At 54.3% G+C, this 15,985-nt stretch overlaps 5 protein-coding genes across 5 annotated transcripts; 2 read left to right on the forward strand and 3 right to left on the reverse strand.

Annotated features, from left to right (window-relative positions):
* Positions 1-1,855: 1,855 nt before the first annotated feature.
* Positions 1,856-2,626, reverse strand: PG985_007036 (uncharacterized protein; the record flags this gene model as incomplete). Its single annotated transcript, XM_066826805.1, has 2 exons — positions 1,856-2,050; positions 2,126-2,626. The coding sequence occupies 2 exons, from the start codon at positions 2,624-2,626 to the stop codon at positions 1,856-1,858; spliced, it is 696 nt and encodes a 231-aa protein (XP_066684480.1).
* A 4,999-nt stretch (positions 2,627-7,625) lies between these two features.
* Positions 7,626-8,702, forward strand: PG985_007037 (uncharacterized protein; the record flags this gene model as incomplete). Its single annotated transcript, XM_066826806.1, has 2 exons — positions 7,626-7,638; positions 7,708-8,702. The coding sequence occupies 2 exons, from the start codon at positions 7,626-7,628 to the stop codon at positions 8,700-8,702; spliced, it is 1,008 nt and encodes a 335-aa protein (XP_066684481.1).
* A 621-nt stretch (positions 8,703-9,323) lies between these two features.
* On the reverse strand, positions 9,324-11,351 carry PG985_007038 (Replication factor-a protein 1; the record flags this gene model as incomplete). Its single annotated transcript, XM_066826807.1, has 4 exons — positions 9,324-9,420; positions 9,481-11,014; positions 11,076-11,245; positions 11,305-11,351. The coding sequence occupies 4 exons, from the start codon at positions 11,349-11,351 to the stop codon at positions 9,324-9,326; spliced, it is 1,848 nt and encodes a 615-aa protein (XP_066684482.1).
* Positions 11,352-12,175: 824 nt separating this feature from the next.
* Positions 12,176-13,380, forward strand: PG985_007039 (Hydrolase tropI; the record flags this gene model as incomplete). The annotated part of the gene is made up of 4 exons (XM_066826808.1): positions 12,176-12,302; positions 12,394-12,443; positions 12,517-13,231; positions 13,286-13,380. 4 exons carry the CDS (start codon positions 12,176-12,178, stop codon positions 13,378-13,380), a joined length of 987 nt encoding a protein of 328 aa, XP_066684483.1.
* Positions 13,381-13,876: 496 nt separating this feature from the next.
* On the reverse strand, positions 13,877-15,535 carry PG985_007040 (uncharacterized protein; the record flags this gene model as incomplete). Its single annotated transcript, XM_066826809.1, has 1 exon — positions 13,877-15,535. One exon carries the CDS (start codon positions 15,533-15,535, stop codon positions 13,877-13,879), a length of 1,659 nt encoding a protein of 552 aa, XP_066684484.1.
* Between the last annotated feature and the right edge of the window lie 450 nt (positions 15,536-15,985).

Raw genomic sequence — 15,985 nt, forward strand, 5'->3', positions numbered from 1 at the left:
GACGCACGCCAACGCTACTGCAGGTACAGTGAGCAGCAGATGCACGGCAGCAGGGGAATTGTGGATAGGTTCATTACAAACCGTCCCTTGGCCTCCATGGCGGCTTGCGCGTACGACTCGGATCGTCCATCTCGGCGGGTTGCGTGCGATTGGATCCCCTCTCCTTGCTTCGTGTGTTGTGCGCGCGTGTGTTTGTGTTTATGTCAACTCTAAAATCTTATCATGAGGTGTGTCTTGCATGTCGTAATATCCCCGAATGGGAGAAACAGGTAATGGTATAAATAGCAATAGTGGCTGGCAGCAGCCCATCGAGACTGTAAAATTGCGATCTTGGCCACAAACTGCTATAACAATAGACATCGTGTGGTCAGCCCTGGGCGTCCTGGCGTCCTATGTTTTGCAGCCAGTTTGCGAAAGAAACAGGGACCCCGCGATGGCCCATGTTTCAACTGGTGATTGTCGCTTTCTTTCTAGCCTTTTTCCCTTTTCTCTCTCGACGCGTGGGAAGGGAAAAACAGGTTTGGTCATGGTCCCCCCCCCCACTGATCAACCGAGACAATATCGCCAATCCGGGCGGATCAGCCGAGTAGAGTCGCAGCCATTGAGGGATAGGGCCCGCACGGGATGGGTGTACGTAGAGCGGTTTCAAAATACGAGACAAACGCCAACGAGAGATAGAAAACGTCCGACCGAGGAAAAAGGAAGGAAAAGAAACAAATGGTCACCAAAGGGTCTCCGATACCCGACACAATGGAAGAGGAAACGGACGCTATGGATCGCACCCGCCACCCGCCGCGTCGGGAGGAGCTTCCAGTAGGAGGGAATGTCCCCTGCCATCCCAAGGAGATGGGATGACAACTCCTGGCCCGTCCACCATGTTTGCTGTCGTGTATCCATGCAGGTCTCCAGAGAATACCGTATCGATCTATCTGATGCAGGCCATTGTACCACGGGGAGCGGGAAGGATCTTAAGGTTATGAGGCAATTGATCCGCCTGTTGTGGCACTTGCGATATATACACAGTTCAGCTAGGTCATTACAGTTCAGAAGAAGAGCTCTCACACAGACACATACACACAGGCGAAGAGAACAGAAGGTTTGAGGCGCCAGACCAAAACTCGGTCTTCCTGGCGAATGTCAACTTTGCCTTTAATATCTATAGTACATGAGGAAGGCTCGCTGACACCCAGCGAATCGAAAAGTCTTGAGAGCAAAGACCGATAAAACATCCGGCTTTTTTTCTGTAGCTGTAGATCCCTCGGCTCTGCCATTATACATATTGAAACATGGTTTTTGAACAACTCTTAGAAGTTTGTACAAGAAATAGAAGCAAGCAGAGCACGAGGAATAAACATAGGGAGAAGCGCTTCTTGGGCGAAGCAGAAGGGACAAGTATTGGAAGAGTTGGAATGGATTTGATTGTTTTGCCAGAGGTCGCGACCTCTTTCCCATATAGACCTCTATCGACAGAAAAAGTATTAGCGGCAAGAAGTCGTAGAAAGAGACGCCATCCTCCGCTCTCCGTTCCAAGGGTCCTAGGAGACCGCACACATTGATAAAATCCTCTGTGGCGAGATTGTAAGATGTCCAACACCGAGACAAGAAATTACAAGAATCAAGATGGTATCCTGCGCGCCTGGTCGCAATGCAGATTATGCATCGACCACCCGGCACATTGCAAGAGACCGTATTGTTGCCGTATACTCCCAAAGTCTAAACACCACGCCACACCAAACCCTGAAACCAACCACACTGCTTTCCCGTCATAAAGGGGCGTATCAATCCCACGAATTAAAGTATTATCGACATAGAAAATCGTGAGCTAGACGTGAATGCGAAAGCAAGCTAGGTCGATTTACAGAGCGACGAAGGCAGCGAGACCGATCAGACCACCGAAAGCGGCGACCTTGCCGGCACCGGCAGTGGGGATGGGGGCACCGGGGGTGGTGGCCTGGGTAGGCTTGGTGGGGTAGCCACCGGTGGGGGCGGGAGCCAGAGTGGTAGGCTGGGCCGGGACAGCGGGGACAGTGCCGTTGTTGTAGGTAGGGGGCTGAAGAGGACAGAGTCAGTACAGTGGTTTTGAGAAGAAGTAGTAGTAGTCATGAGAGAGTAGCAATAAACTTACGGGAGCGGGCTTGCCGGAGCAAGAGGCACCGTTGCAGACAACAGCGGAGGTGGTGTAGACGGGCTTGCTGACGGTGCAAGGGCAGTCGGTGATGGTCAGAGTGGTGGGAGCAGTGACGGTGTAGGTCTTGGTGCCGTGGGTGATGGTGGTGGGGCCAGGGCAGAAAGTGGTGTACTGGTTGACGACCTCAGTGGTGTACTTGGGAGCCGGGGCGGAGGCAGTGCCGTTGGTGGAGGGAACAACAACGGGGTAGGTGGCAGCCGGGGTGCTCTTGGAGGACTGGACAGCCTCGGTGCTCTTGGACTCGACGGGGTAGGTGGCAGCCGGGGTGCTCTTGGAAGACTCAACAGCAGCGGTGCTCTTGGACTCAACGGGGTAAGCCTGAGTGGCGCTGGTGGTGGCAACCGCGGAGCTGGTGGTGGCAGCAGCAGGAGGGGGAGCAACCTGGTACTGGGCGGAGGCACCTGCAATGAGGGCGGCAACGGCGAAAGAGTACTGCATCTTGACGGATTTGTCGGGGTATTAAGTTACTCGGGAAGAGTGGTGGATTGTCGTGAGGATTATTAGGTAGTTAGAGCAAATTAAGTATGCTGTAAGAACGAATGAATGTGACTGATAAGTCAGGGTTATTTGCTGATGAGCGTGTGTGGGTGAGGAGGGAAGGGAAAGAAGAGTTGACAATCGTGGAGCGACGCGACTTATATACAGAGTTGCCAACATTGGGAACTAGCAGACGCAGGCGAGGAAGTAAGTCAAGACATGGGGGTGTTCGCCGGTGCACCAGCACACCCACAACCCACCCACACGACAAGAAGGTCGCCATCCTGTCAGTGCCTCTGTCTCGCGCTGCTACTCCATGTCCGCTGCGACAGTGCCACCCATGCTCATTACCTATTTGCCCAATGCCCACTCCTGGTATACCCTCACCCACTAGCCGGGGGGTCCCACAGTAGCGTCGTCAAGCCGAAATTCTTCCTTAGCCTTTTTCTTTTGCAGCTTATTTCGCTTTGCGATCGAATCAAAGGCACTGTCTTCCAGAATCTGACAAGGTACGGGGGTGGAAGGGGTGGGTGGTTCTGCGTGGACGGGCGCTGATTGCGCATTGATGGTGCTGTCAATTCTATCACAAATCAGGGGGTGGGTGGAGTACTGGAGACAGGCACAGATGGCTCCGTCTAAACTTGTACGATACTATTAGCTGTGAGCTCCACGCGCTCTCTGCTGCTCAGGCTCTCACGACCGGAAAGGGGCAGGCCGCAGTTGGCAGAGACGATACGGCTGGGTCTCTCACTTCACAGCCCATGATAGGCCCTCCTCCAATTGGAGGAATAGGCCCCAACGGGTTTGTCCGAGGGCGTACCTACATGAATGTAGGTACCGCGTGGAAAAAAGAACACTAAAAAGTATTCTAGAGACAGAATCAGCGTGTGGCAGTACCTCCATTCGATGCTAACCAACCAACCCTTTGTGCCCCTGGATTGGATCTGCCCGACGTGATGGTGGTGGGACTATTTCCCCCGTGCTGGTACAGGCGTTGGCGTACAGACCTGACTGGTCGGAGAGGGGGGTTTTTTTTTTCTTCCTTCCATCCTTTCTTTTCTGGCGATTGGCTTGGCGGTGATGAGGAGGTGAGAGATGGCGGCCAGTAGGCGGCTCGTCGGCGTCCAATCTACTACTGCAAGGTACAGCTTTTTCCGCAGCTGCGGACAGGGGTATGGGAAATTACAGCGCCACTGGTCCGTGTTTTCCTTGGTTCTTGGTCAGCAGCGCTCACGGTCAGCTTCACTGTCGGTCGTTTATTGCTGGCCCTACCATTTTTGGCCGTCAATCAAAAACGGGCAGCGAGTATTGAAGCCTCGTACGCCGTGGCAATATTCCCGATCGCACTAATCAGCGTCCATGATACGTCCCTGTCATGAATGCATTGACTTTGATGAGTTCTAAATCCGTCCATACCCTAATAGTCCTCTATCCACCAGCGGCTCAGCCATGTCATATCGGCATGGAGGTGGTGGCTATTGCGCATGGGTTTGGAGTCGCCATAAACCATAAAAAAACGTTCTGGAAAGTCGGCGCGGTCGGGTCCCCCGCCGCCGGCCTTGCCCGGCGTCGTCTCAGTTCAAGATTTTGGCGACAGTTTTGGTAGAGTGGGAGAGCCTTTAACGGCCAACGCTCGCTACCAAACCAACCAGTACAGTGTTGAGCGAGCACCTGCAAGCGGTTGGGCTAAATGCAGGAACAATGTCGGCTAGGGGACCCAAAAAGTTACGCTGCTGCAGGAACAGATTGGCATCACCTCCATTACGCGCATTCAACTTAGGCTGCAGCTGCTTACGGGGAGCTGATAGCGGACTCCGTTTGGAGAAGTTGGTTACTACTATGTAGTATACTATTCCAGGTGCCAGGTAGCAATATCAATACGAGTACATCATGAATGCCAGCTAGCAGCTAGGTACACACATACCGCCCATTTCGTATAGCGGCGACGTAGCGACTGGGATTACGTGCCCAGCAAGGCGTGCTATTGGCCGGGCTACAGGTCGATAGACAGGGTTCCGCGTTGCTGGCTTCCTATTTGGAGCAACAGACTGACGCCGCCCTGAAAGAACGGAAGGTACAAGCAATTGGCAGACCTAACCTAAGTAGTAGTATGTGTCAGAGAAAAGGGTCAATTGCTATACCACCGGGAGTGTAGATCTTGCCTATGTACAGCAGCAACTGTCAGCAGCCAGGTACCCTGCGCTGACGATAGATTTTTCCAACTTCGACTTCACTTGGCTGGGGATTTTCACATGGTCGAAGCTGGTATGGCCATGGGGCCGGATCGGACGATGCTCGTAGCGAGATTGCCTCCGTCTGTCGTGCTTGATGTGCAAAAAATGGGCGAGGCAGATGGCTCCTCCAGGACTCCTACGTCTCCGTTCCCGGAATTGAGTGGAGACCGCTTCGATTCTCCGCAACGTTGTTGTCGTTGTGGATAGACATGGTGTTGGCATGCCGAAAATACAAAAGTCATCCTCGTATTTCGTTATTGCGCCTTGCCTACAACAGATGGTCTATTGAGGCCTCAAAACGGGGCATCGGTTCTGGTTGACCAAGCACCAGGAGATCTGCTGGTGTAGCTGGTAAATATTGACTTTTGGGTTTTTGGCAGGCCTGCTAGTGTGCCAAGAGCAGCAGCTTCTTTCCAATTGCCATTTCGTTCCAGTCCCAGCTCCAGCCAGTCCCGGCCAGTCCCGGCCAGTCCCAGTCCCAGTTCTTCATGGAGCTTGGGAGGGGATTACCACTGGCAAGCTTGCGTCGTCAACAAAACCACTCTTCTTCCGCGGCCGTCGCATTTAGGGCGCGATCGTCGTGGTCTCGAACCTGTGCCTACCTGGAAAATGGGCCATATCCTCCCCCAAATGAGGATGGGATCATCGATCGCGATAACGATATTTTAGAAGGAAGATATGATCCACCGATGAAGAAAAATGCCATCCGTCCATCCCTTGCCGAAGTCGTCCGGCCGGGCCTTAAGTTAGTCACGGCCATGCCCGACTGCCAAAACCAGATTGCTCAGCCTTCGTGGCATCTAGTCAAGCGAACCCGTATCTCATGGACTAATAGCCTTCCCTGTTTCATGGCCTCTAGGTGCCAGGAAATCCCAAGCAAGACCCGGCGAGAGGCCGTTCGTGTTCTCGTAGTGCAGTTTTGACTGTTCATGCGCGCATGACAGGCCTCGCCTACCTACCTACCTTACCAGACCAAATGGGGTTGCAAATACCGCTTCCGCGAAACCCAGTCCATCCCAAAGCCGAGAGCCTAGAGCCTAGATTCCCTATCAGCTAGGTAACCTTACCACTCGTCGACCCATAGCGGAGCCGACCAGGTCACCAAGTCACCTTCATTTTGGCAGCTACCCAATTTCCACAAGTTAGCCTATTGACCCAAATGGACAAGATTACCTCCAATCTGGTACTGGCTGGTAAATGAGGCATACCGCGAGATGCACCACAACACAACCAGAACAACGCGACGTTTTCCTCTTGCCCAATCTACCGTGCCAAGTCGAATCAAACGTTACCTGTGCCTGCAAAATTTGACACGTGATTGCTGCCCACGCATCCCAAATATGGGATTTCCTGTCGCTAAGGTCTGATCTGGTGAAGACCCATGCACTCTCATACACACATGTGCGCGCGCGCACCACTCGAGTCCCAGATGGCATCCAAGAGACCCTCGTATATGGTTGCTACCAAAAGCCGGATGTTTCGAATCCCCCAAACTGCTGTGCGACGACTCTAGCTCAGCACCAACTACCAACGCATTCCTGGCCTTACCTTACAGCAAAGTGGTTGGTTGTCTTGATCTCGAACCCCTTTACACCGGAAGATCGCAAGAGGCATCAGTGTCCAGCAACTCCCACCTAAGCACAGGCTTTACACAGACACCATATAAGTTCATGTCTGTATCCGCACCTCCGACGGAAGATTTTTCTCGACATATGCGGTCCATGTTAGCTTTCCAATTACATCTACTGCATCCAGTCTGAGACAGCTGCAGGTTTCTCTGAATTCAACCAAGGATATATTCCTGAGGACAAAGGGAAAACCCGGTGGCTGCTGTGCAAACCGCCATGTTGCTCGAAACCGTGACTTGACGGTGTCCTTGGATAGAACGATTCTGGATGGCTAGCTCAAGTGAGACAGTCGCCATCACCACCTTTCACATATGTGAAGCCATCGCGAACGTTGTTTGGAACCTCGTGGCGTAGAACTCTCGAGCGGGCCAAGAATATCCCATATTACCTACTCTAACGCGACGATTCCCAGAGATGATGGCTTATGGACATCTTCGCCTGCACGTTCCTGGGGCCGCATTTACATGGAGACTGGCCATGCTGCAATATCCACAATTAAGTCGAACTGCAGGAAGCAATTCTCAGACCAGCGCTGGTACTACGTTCCACTACGAGTTCTGGCCGACGCAGGTGTGAGAACCTTCTTTCAGCTCAGGCAGCCAGCCGGGAGATACCCCAGACTTACATCTATCTATATGCCTTGGGGAATCCCAAAAAATATTGACGCGAATGGAATACCAGAGTGATTAATGAGTTCCGACGGCAGCGGCAGCGGCGGTAATCATCCACAGGCCAACTGTCAAGACGGAGTCCTCTCGGGGCTTAGTAGGCCCTTAGCTCTCCCTGCCGTGGACCTTCTTGATCGCAATGCCCCCCGCATCCAAACCGTGTCGCCGAAGGAGATGCAACAGTGACGTCGGACTTTATATCGAATTAGTAAGCAGCATACGGGCTCCAATCCACGGGGGGTTCGGTCTTGTTCGGGATTGCCCATGTCGTGCAAGTGTAACCACAGAACAAAACTCAGCACCGAGACACGCATTTTCGTCCGGTATATTACTAAATAATCAGATTGAATATTTCGGTCTTGGCTGATACACCCTTGTCATACATTACTGCCCATCGACTTACACCGTGAAGAACATGGCGCCTCAAAACATGCGGGCAGTCGGTGAGTAGCCAGCCACCATACACGATGTACCCCACCTCCTTTTGGTCGCTCACACCCAGTTTCTGCCAGACATCCAAGGCGGCAAGGGCCCGGCCTCCGCCCTGTTCATCAACGACGCCACGCCGGTGCCGGAGCCCAAGGAAGGCGACGCTCTTGTGAAGATCAAGGCCTTCGGCCTCAACCGCATGGACCTGCTGCAGCGCGAGGGCAAGTACCCGCTCCCCCCGCAGGCGCCCCTCACCCTCGGCGTCGAGTTCTCGGGCACCGTCGAGTCGCTTGGCGCCGGCGACCACGGCGACTTCAAGGTCGGCGACGCCGTGTTCGGCCTGGCGTACGGCGGGGCCTACGCCGAGTACATCTCCGTCTCGTCCAAGATGCTGCTGCACAAGCCGGCCCACCTGAGCTGGGAGCAGGCCGCCGCCATCCCCGAGACCTGGATCACGGCGACGCAGGCGCTCTTCCTCGTGGGCGAGTTCGCCGGCGCGGGCAAGTCAGTGCTGTGGCACGCCGGCGCCTCGGGCGTCTCCATCGCCGGCATCCAGCTGAGCCGCGACGCCGGCGCCGCCTCCGTCTTCGCCACGGCCGGCACCGACGACAAGTGCCGCTTCGTCGAGCGCGAGCTCGGCGCCACCGCCGCCTACAACTACAAGACGACCGAGGACTGGGACCGGCGGATCCTCGAGGCCACGGGCGGCAAGGGCGTGGACCTCATCGTCGACTTCATCGGCGCCCCCTACTTCCAGCGCAACCTCAACGTCGCCGGCCGCGACTGCCGCTGGGTCTCCCTCGGCCAGATGGGCGGCTCCGTCCTGCCCGACGGCGTCAACATCGGGGCCCTGCTCTTCAAGCGCGTCCGCCTCGAGGGCTCCACCCTCCGCAGCCGCGATCCCGACTACCAGGCCCGCCTGCGCGACAAGCTGGCCGAGTACATTCCCCACTTCAAGGAGGGCGGCGCCCTCAAGGTCCTCATCGACACCGTTCTGCCCTGGGAGGACATCGTCAAGGCGCACGAGCTGATGGAGAGCAACACCAGCACGGGCAAGATCATCTGCACCATTTCGTAGGGTGGATTAAGTTGAAAAGGGGGTTATCAACAGGAGTCTCAAAGACACTTCTTCTCAATCATGATTGACTTCTATAGTTCAATGAGAACTCTATAAATGGAAAAACAACTTCGCTCTTGTACCCAATTTGTTCCTGATGCAGTATGATACACAAGGGACCCTGTCATGTTTTTCGTAGTCCACAAACTGTCATCTTCTCAATCTATGACGCTGCTAAACATCGATTCTCCTCATATATGCGTTATGATAGTATACCCAGGTGATTGGCGCAAGGAAGCAGCTAAGTTGCCCCTTGATAGAATGAGACAAACAATAACAACGGGAAGCTTTCAAAGAGTCGTTCGGTCATAGACATATCTGATCTTATCTCATTACTTTTCCTTCTATCCCTGCGGGGTATATCTTATACCTCGGACAAACCTGAAGTTCTCTTGTACTTCGTTATGCACGGTATATGCCGACTAATACCTTCATCATCCCTGAACTTCACAGACCCTTCTCCTAGAAATAACCTGAGTGCCCTTGCAATTACATTTGTACGCATCGCTTTAGCAGCGATATACGAAACCACAACGTGTTCAGGTCCTAGCATCTATATATAATATGCTATCAAACAGTCGATCATGAGCTCATGTCAAACTGCTTGATCATCTCTGCCAACTTCGAGGCCTCCGACTTGTAGTCAAGCGGTGTCGCGTTCATCACCTGGTATCGTATCCTGAAGAAGACGCATTAGTTACTGGGTAGTGTTACGAGTGGTAGGTTGAAAGTGACTTACTTCTGGTTGTCTCCGTATGTATCCATCTTTGCTCTCGCGCGGAAATTGAGCTTGGTACAGTTGGCAGCCTCGAACTTAGCAGCCAGCGCGGGCTCATCGTTCTCCTTCAACTCCATGGCCTGGTCGGCAGTCATGCCATCCATGATAATACGACTGACCTCATCGAAGCAGCTGAGCCAGAGTTGGCCAGTATGGTCGTTGACGTTAATGCTCATGATGTAGCGGTATTCGGGTCGGGGGTGGTCGGCCTGGCACTTCTCACATCGCCATGTGCCGTCGCCTTGGTCGACGACCTTCTTGTTGCAATCCGAGTTCATGCAGGCAGGGTAGCAGAAGTTCTCCTGGCGAATGTAGACAACGGTAGCTTTCAGATTGAAATAGTCGCCTCCCGGGTTTTCCACACCGAGATTCTCATCCTTGACCTGCAAGATGGTCTTGGTTTGATCCGGACGACCTGTCGCCGCGCCCATGGACATGGTGTTGTGTGTGTTGAAGTTTCCGCTGGCTCCTTGAGAATCATACCAGCCCTTGAGGCGGTGCGCCTCCTCGATATCAGGGTCCACAGCCATGGTACCTGAGGATAAAAGCGATAGCGAGCGGCCTCCGAAGTCCGATACCTTCACGCCCTTGAAAGCCACCACAGACTCGGGCTGGCTATCAAAGCTAGTCGCAGTTTTGCCCCAGATGGTAACACGTACCGAGAATTGGGAATCATCGACCAATGTTAATTCTCGCTTATCGTATGGCTTCTGTGTCGTCTTGGAGACAATCTGGTTTACGTCACCAACTTCCTTCAGAACACCGACGACGTCGATGGTGCTGTCCTTCTCGACTTCCTGGAGGGCTTGGATGTTGACAAAGTTGTAGCGCACTTGGGGCACATTGGAGGTGTCTTCGGCCTTCTCGATGACTGTGTCGCGTTCAAAAGTCAACTCGTAGTCGTTTGGAAGATTGCTGAACTGTTTCTTGGCGAGTTGTACACGGCAAGGGTTGCTAATATAGTAAACACTGCCCTCCTGTAGCATATCATAGTACTGATCGCATTGCTCGTTGAAGCCGGTTGCCTTGATCTCACCGCTCTCGTCAAGAAGATTGACCGAGAACAGCTTGCCTTCGCCAGAAGGCTTGTGCCATGTCTTGATGTCCGATTTGGCGGAAACTCGAGCCTTGATGGTCCATTTGTGGGCATAAGGGGAGAGGGCTTCGATCGGATAGATGACAGGACCGCCGTGGTTTGCCGAAGCGCTCTTCTGAGGCGCACTTCGAGAAGGTAGGGGCTCCGACTTGACTGCAGGGGATTCGGATTTGGCACCGTAAAAGCCTGATCCGCCGATGGTGGTGTTACCGTCTCCAGCCGGCTTGGACTCAAAGGCAACAGGCTCGCCGATACGGTCGTGGGTTCCGAGATTGTCGGCAACCTCGAGGTCAAGGATAATCAGGATGTTTTTGCCCTTCACGGAATTGGCCTGGTAAGACTTGACCCGGACAATGCAACCTCGCACCAGTTGGTTGTCGTGTATGACGTGGTTTGCTTCTGTTGGGTTGTTAGCAAGTGAAAATGCCCCGGGCGAAAGGGCAATTTGAATATCACGTACGTGTTGCAAGCATGCACTGGACGTAGTTCCGTACGTCGCTGAGGACAACTCGGTAACGTTCGACGTTCGCTCCACCTGCAGGTTGAGCAGCCAGGGGCTTGATCTGGAGACATTGCAAGACGGGGACTGGGAAGCGCTGATCGACGTTGCCAGCGTCGTCGAAGACGGCCCTGTAGTAGGTTTTGTCAGCTTGCAGTTACAGATCAGCGCGGAGGGGGGAGGGTCGTACTCTAAGGCGCCCTGCGTGATGGCCGACTTGGCCTCTGCAACAGACATTCTGAAGTCAAGGTTTCAAGTACGAAGAACAAGATATGGGGAAGACAGGCGATGGCAAGAATACACTGCGTGGAAGCGAGGATCTGTTCCGCGTTGCGTTGCGAGATCTGGAGGGTGGGATGGTGTTTTCGGGTCTTGTCGATGCGCCAAAAGTTGAGAGAGGAACCAGACGCGACAACCAGACGCGACTAGACACGGGTTCTTGGAGCAATTGTTTAAGTGGTTTTTTTCCAAAGACAGACAGACAGCTGGTAGAGCCTGGCAGTCTTAGTGTGCCCAGTACTGTCTCGACATCTTACCCACTTTGACAGCTGAAGGAGCCACCCAAGCTCTAGGCAGCTACCGCGGGGGCAACCATCGATTGCGCTGGGATGCGGCCCCGCGGGGCTGTTTTTAGCAGATGCGTGTACCTAATGTAGCATACGCAATAAGGATAGGTTCGGAATCAGGCCGTATTCAACAACTTGTATGCAACTAAATGTAATCTCAGTAACATAAGAAAGAATAATGGGGTATAAGTAAATATCTAGAATTGATATATCTACTCCCATATAGTTACCCAGTGTCGCTGTATTTCTGGTACGACGTCACCCCGCGATGCCATTCTGTGAAACCACCGCCGAACTCAGGGTCCTGTACTAATTACGGGCACTCCTCTGCATTCCATTCCGAACCTCTTTGCGTCAACAATTTGCATTTCATACCGCGACCTAGCAAGCCAAGCAAGTTTTGAGGGTAATTCATTTGCTCGTTCTGCCTACTTTATATAATCGCATCACAGCAGAAGGCAGTTTCTACTCCAAGAAACCATCATCACCATCATCATGTCTGAGCCCGAGTTAGCAACGAAAGCTCCCGAGAGCGATGCGAACGAGACCATCATCCCAGGCGACACGCCTGCCCAGACAGGTCCTACCATGGGCGAGCATTGCACCACCGACAGGCCGACTCGTATGCTTGGCTCCATCCCCTACCTACATACCTACCCTTGAATCGGAAATCCACTGGTTGGGACCGTTTACTGACGTCTCGACTACTGTAGCTCTCGGCGAAACCCCCCGGGGTGAGATCCGCAAACTCGGCGAAGTCGACGTAAAGAGCCCCAAGAAGCCACCATCGCAAACGTGCTGGCCTAGCTAATTGAAACCCCCCTGGACGATCTTAGGCCTACATCTCCAAGCCCGCCTCGTATCCCACCTCCCCCGCGAAGCTCCTGCTGCTCCTGACGGGCGGCACCGGCCTGCAGTCCGCCAACAACCAGATACAGTCCGACAAGTTCGCCGACGAGGGCTTCGTGGTCGTGATGCCCGACCTGTTCGGCGGCGACCCGGCCCCCAACTCGGCCGCCCTGCCCGAGGCCGAGGCCTCGACCTCCTTCCTCGACAGCTTCAAGCTCAAGGCCGTCGAGACGGCCAAGTCCTTCATGATCGACATGTGGCTCGCGCGCCACACCGAGGAGAAGGTTATGCCGCTGCTCGAGAAGGTCGTCGACGCCTGCAAGTCCGAGTTCGCCGACGCCGTGGCCGCGGGCGATGGCGTCTACGCCGTCGGGTACTGCTTCGGCGCCCGCTACGTGCTGCTCCTGGCAGCCGAGCACACGCTGACGCAGGCAGGGTGGTCCGGCGCGCAGAAGCCCGCGGACGAGGAGGCTGGCGAAGCGGCCGGTGTGCAGAAGAAGGGCCCTTTCATCAAGGCTGGCGCCTTGGCCCATGCGACACTGGTCTCGCCCGGCGACTTTGAGGGACTGAAGCAGCCTATCAGTCTGGTCTGTGTGGAGAGCGATCCTATGTTCCCGGATGAGGTGAGAACAAAGGGCGAGGATATGATGTCCAAGGCCAATCTGGAGCATGAAGTTCAGGTATATCCTGGAGTCCCACATGGTACGTATTTGAGTTATCAGTATATCTACGACGAGAAAACTTACTTTGTTGCAGGTTTTGCGGTGATTGGAGACTACGAGGATGCTCATATCAAGGATGCGCAAGCCACCGCGCATGAGCAGATGTTGAAGTGGCTCAAGGAGCACTGAGTGTAGCCCGGCGGTTGTTGTATGGGGTTTTATACCAGCCGGCGTTCAGGTCTAAAGGTTTCATAACAAAACGAATTTGATAGGCCAGTTCATCTTCTCAGCAGTTCCTTCATAGACCCTTTGGGAAAAGGAGATGCAAATACGGCATATTTTCTTTGGCATATGCGTTCGCTCTACGGGCAGCAATTTGAGTTTCACGTAAATCCAATCTCGTGACTAGAAACTCCTATGCACTAGGCGAAATGTTACCTGATTATAGTCTAACCAATAATCAAATATAGGTAGGTAGGTCGTTTCTCTGACGACGTATTCGACCGATTGAAACCCTTAGCCCATTTCCCTTCTTCCAGACCTTTCATGTTCTAGAAAGTCTTTTCATTTTGTTCCGGATCCCGCCCATCATCCTGCATCCAACTCGTGAAATCGTATCTCGTCAATATAACAAATGAAAAAGATGAACCATCCTCGGAAAAGGGGTCGCCCGGAGTGTTAAACCTTACGTCAACCCCCCACACAGCGCCGCGCTCAGCTTGGTCCCCCTCTTGTGCCGCCACTGGCACTCCATGCACTCGGCAGTGCGCTCCTCGACCACGAGCCCGTCATTATCGTACTTCATGAAGTCCTGCCGCGCCTGCAGCCGCCGACACGAGGGGCACTTGAGCAGCTCGCCCGCCGCCACCAGGTGCCGCCGCAGGCAGTAGAAGCAGAAGCCGTACGCCTCGATCAGCTCGCTGAAGGTCGGCCGGTGCTTCTGGCAGCCCGGGCACGTCGTCTGCGGGCCCAGCGTCTCGCTGTCGGCGCGCGCCCGCTCCTCGTCTTCTTCGGCCGTCGCGGCCGGCTTCCGGAGCCCGTAGGTCGGCCGCCGCTTGTGCTTTTGCCGCTGCTCTTGCAGGCGGCGCTCACGGAGCTTCCAGGCGGGCCCGGCGGGGGGCTTGTCGTATTGGGTTTTTGGGCGCGGGCGCTTGAGCGGCGGCGGCGGCGGCGGTTGGGTTGGCCGCTGCTTCGGCCGTTGAGGCAGATCTTGGTGGTAGGCGGGAGACTCAAAAGAAGGAACCAGAGGGGGTATAGTAATGGGGTCCAGGGGAGGTGGACGCTGTTTTTGCTGCTGCCGCTTCTGTTGTGGGGGCTCCTTCTGCTGGGGTTGGTGATGGTGATGGGCCTGGGTCTGAATCTTTAGCTTGGGTGTTCGGTTTGCAGACACCGCTTTGGGGCCTGGTGGGATAGTATTCAAAATGACATCATGGGCCGCGGCTTGTCGCTCATGGAAGCCAGTCATCGAAGGGCATTGTTGAGTTCTTGGTGGTGTTTCTTGGTTGGGATGTGGAACTTCATGATATGTGCGACTGCCATGGACGGCACGCATCTTGGCTTGAGGCTGGAGCTGGGGCCGAGGTTGAGGTTGAGCTCGCAACTTGGTGTTTGGATCCAATCGCTGTAATGGCGTGGACGTAGAAGGCTTTTTGATATAGCCGGCCATGTTAGGAAGACGGACTTGTGGATGATAGGTCTGTAACGTCTTCGGAGGACGAGAAGAGTTCTCAAACTGCCCTCGGGGTTTGTAAGAACCAGAATAGTACTGTATTTGCGGTCTCTCCTCTTGCCGCCGGCGTTGGTCTGGTACACCATGAGGGTGGTGCTGCTGCTGCTTCTTCATCCCGCGGCCAGATACCGGCGCCATTGCAGCAGCCCCTTTCCCTTCATGAGAGTAGTCCAAGTCGGAGTCCAAGTCCGGCCGCACTTTCAGCGACTGCTCGGGAGGCGTTTTCGACGGCTGCGAGGCAATCCTGTTCGCGCAGTGGCAGCAGCTCCAGTTTTCACCAACTTTGAAGTTGACAATGGGGGCCTCGTGGCCTCCCTGGCGACACCACACCATCTCGAAGACGATCGAGGCATCGCGGACTTCCTTCAGGCTCTTCGGCTGGTAGCAATAGTCGCATAAGAAAATCTTCTCCTTCTTTGTCTTCTGGTACGGCAGCCGGCGGTGGACCGCGCGAGGCCGCATGCAGCGCTCGCAGATGAAGAACTCGTCCTTTGCGGACGACGATGAAGGCGGTGGTGGTGTTGATGTGGCGTCTGGCTCTGACTTGGCCGCCATGCTGATGCCCGAATCCTTGGGGGCGTGCCCGCGACGGTGCCGCGAGCTGAAAGACGACATGTCGGCCACTTGTTCGAATGGTAATGAAAGTCTCTTTGGCTATATCTCAGCAAAAGAGGTATTGAATGCGCACCCGGTTTTCTGGGTGCCGCCGTCGCTGACGTATTTGATGTCGCGATGGCTGGTAATATTTCGAAACACTAGCTCAAAGAACTAAACAAAAGATCTCCTCCTCCTTCAGCAACGCAGGAGCCCTCTGAAGGCCTAAGTTCCTCTCTCTTTCAGGAATAACGATGAGGCCGACGAACAAAGGCATTGTTGTCCTGTAGCCCGTTTGTTTGGAGGCCAGATCCTTGTGTTTTGGTCGCCAACCTCTCTTACCTAACGATGAACCGAAACGCAGAGTGGACCGAAATGAAGTGAAACGAGTGCGATGATCGTCATAACAAAACCATTCTGCTACATATCCTAATCGCAGGTTTCCAGCGATGCGATGCTGTAGGGAGAGCT

The sequence above is a fragment of the Apiospora marii genome, assembly GCF_038362585.1.
Source record: "Apiospora marii strain CBS 49790 chromosome Unknown utg000004l_segment0_segment1, whole genome shotgun sequence".
In the NCBI taxonomy this organism is placed as follows: domain Eukaryota; kingdom Fungi; phylum Ascomycota; class Sordariomycetes; order Amphisphaeriales; family Apiosporaceae; genus Apiospora; species Apiospora marii.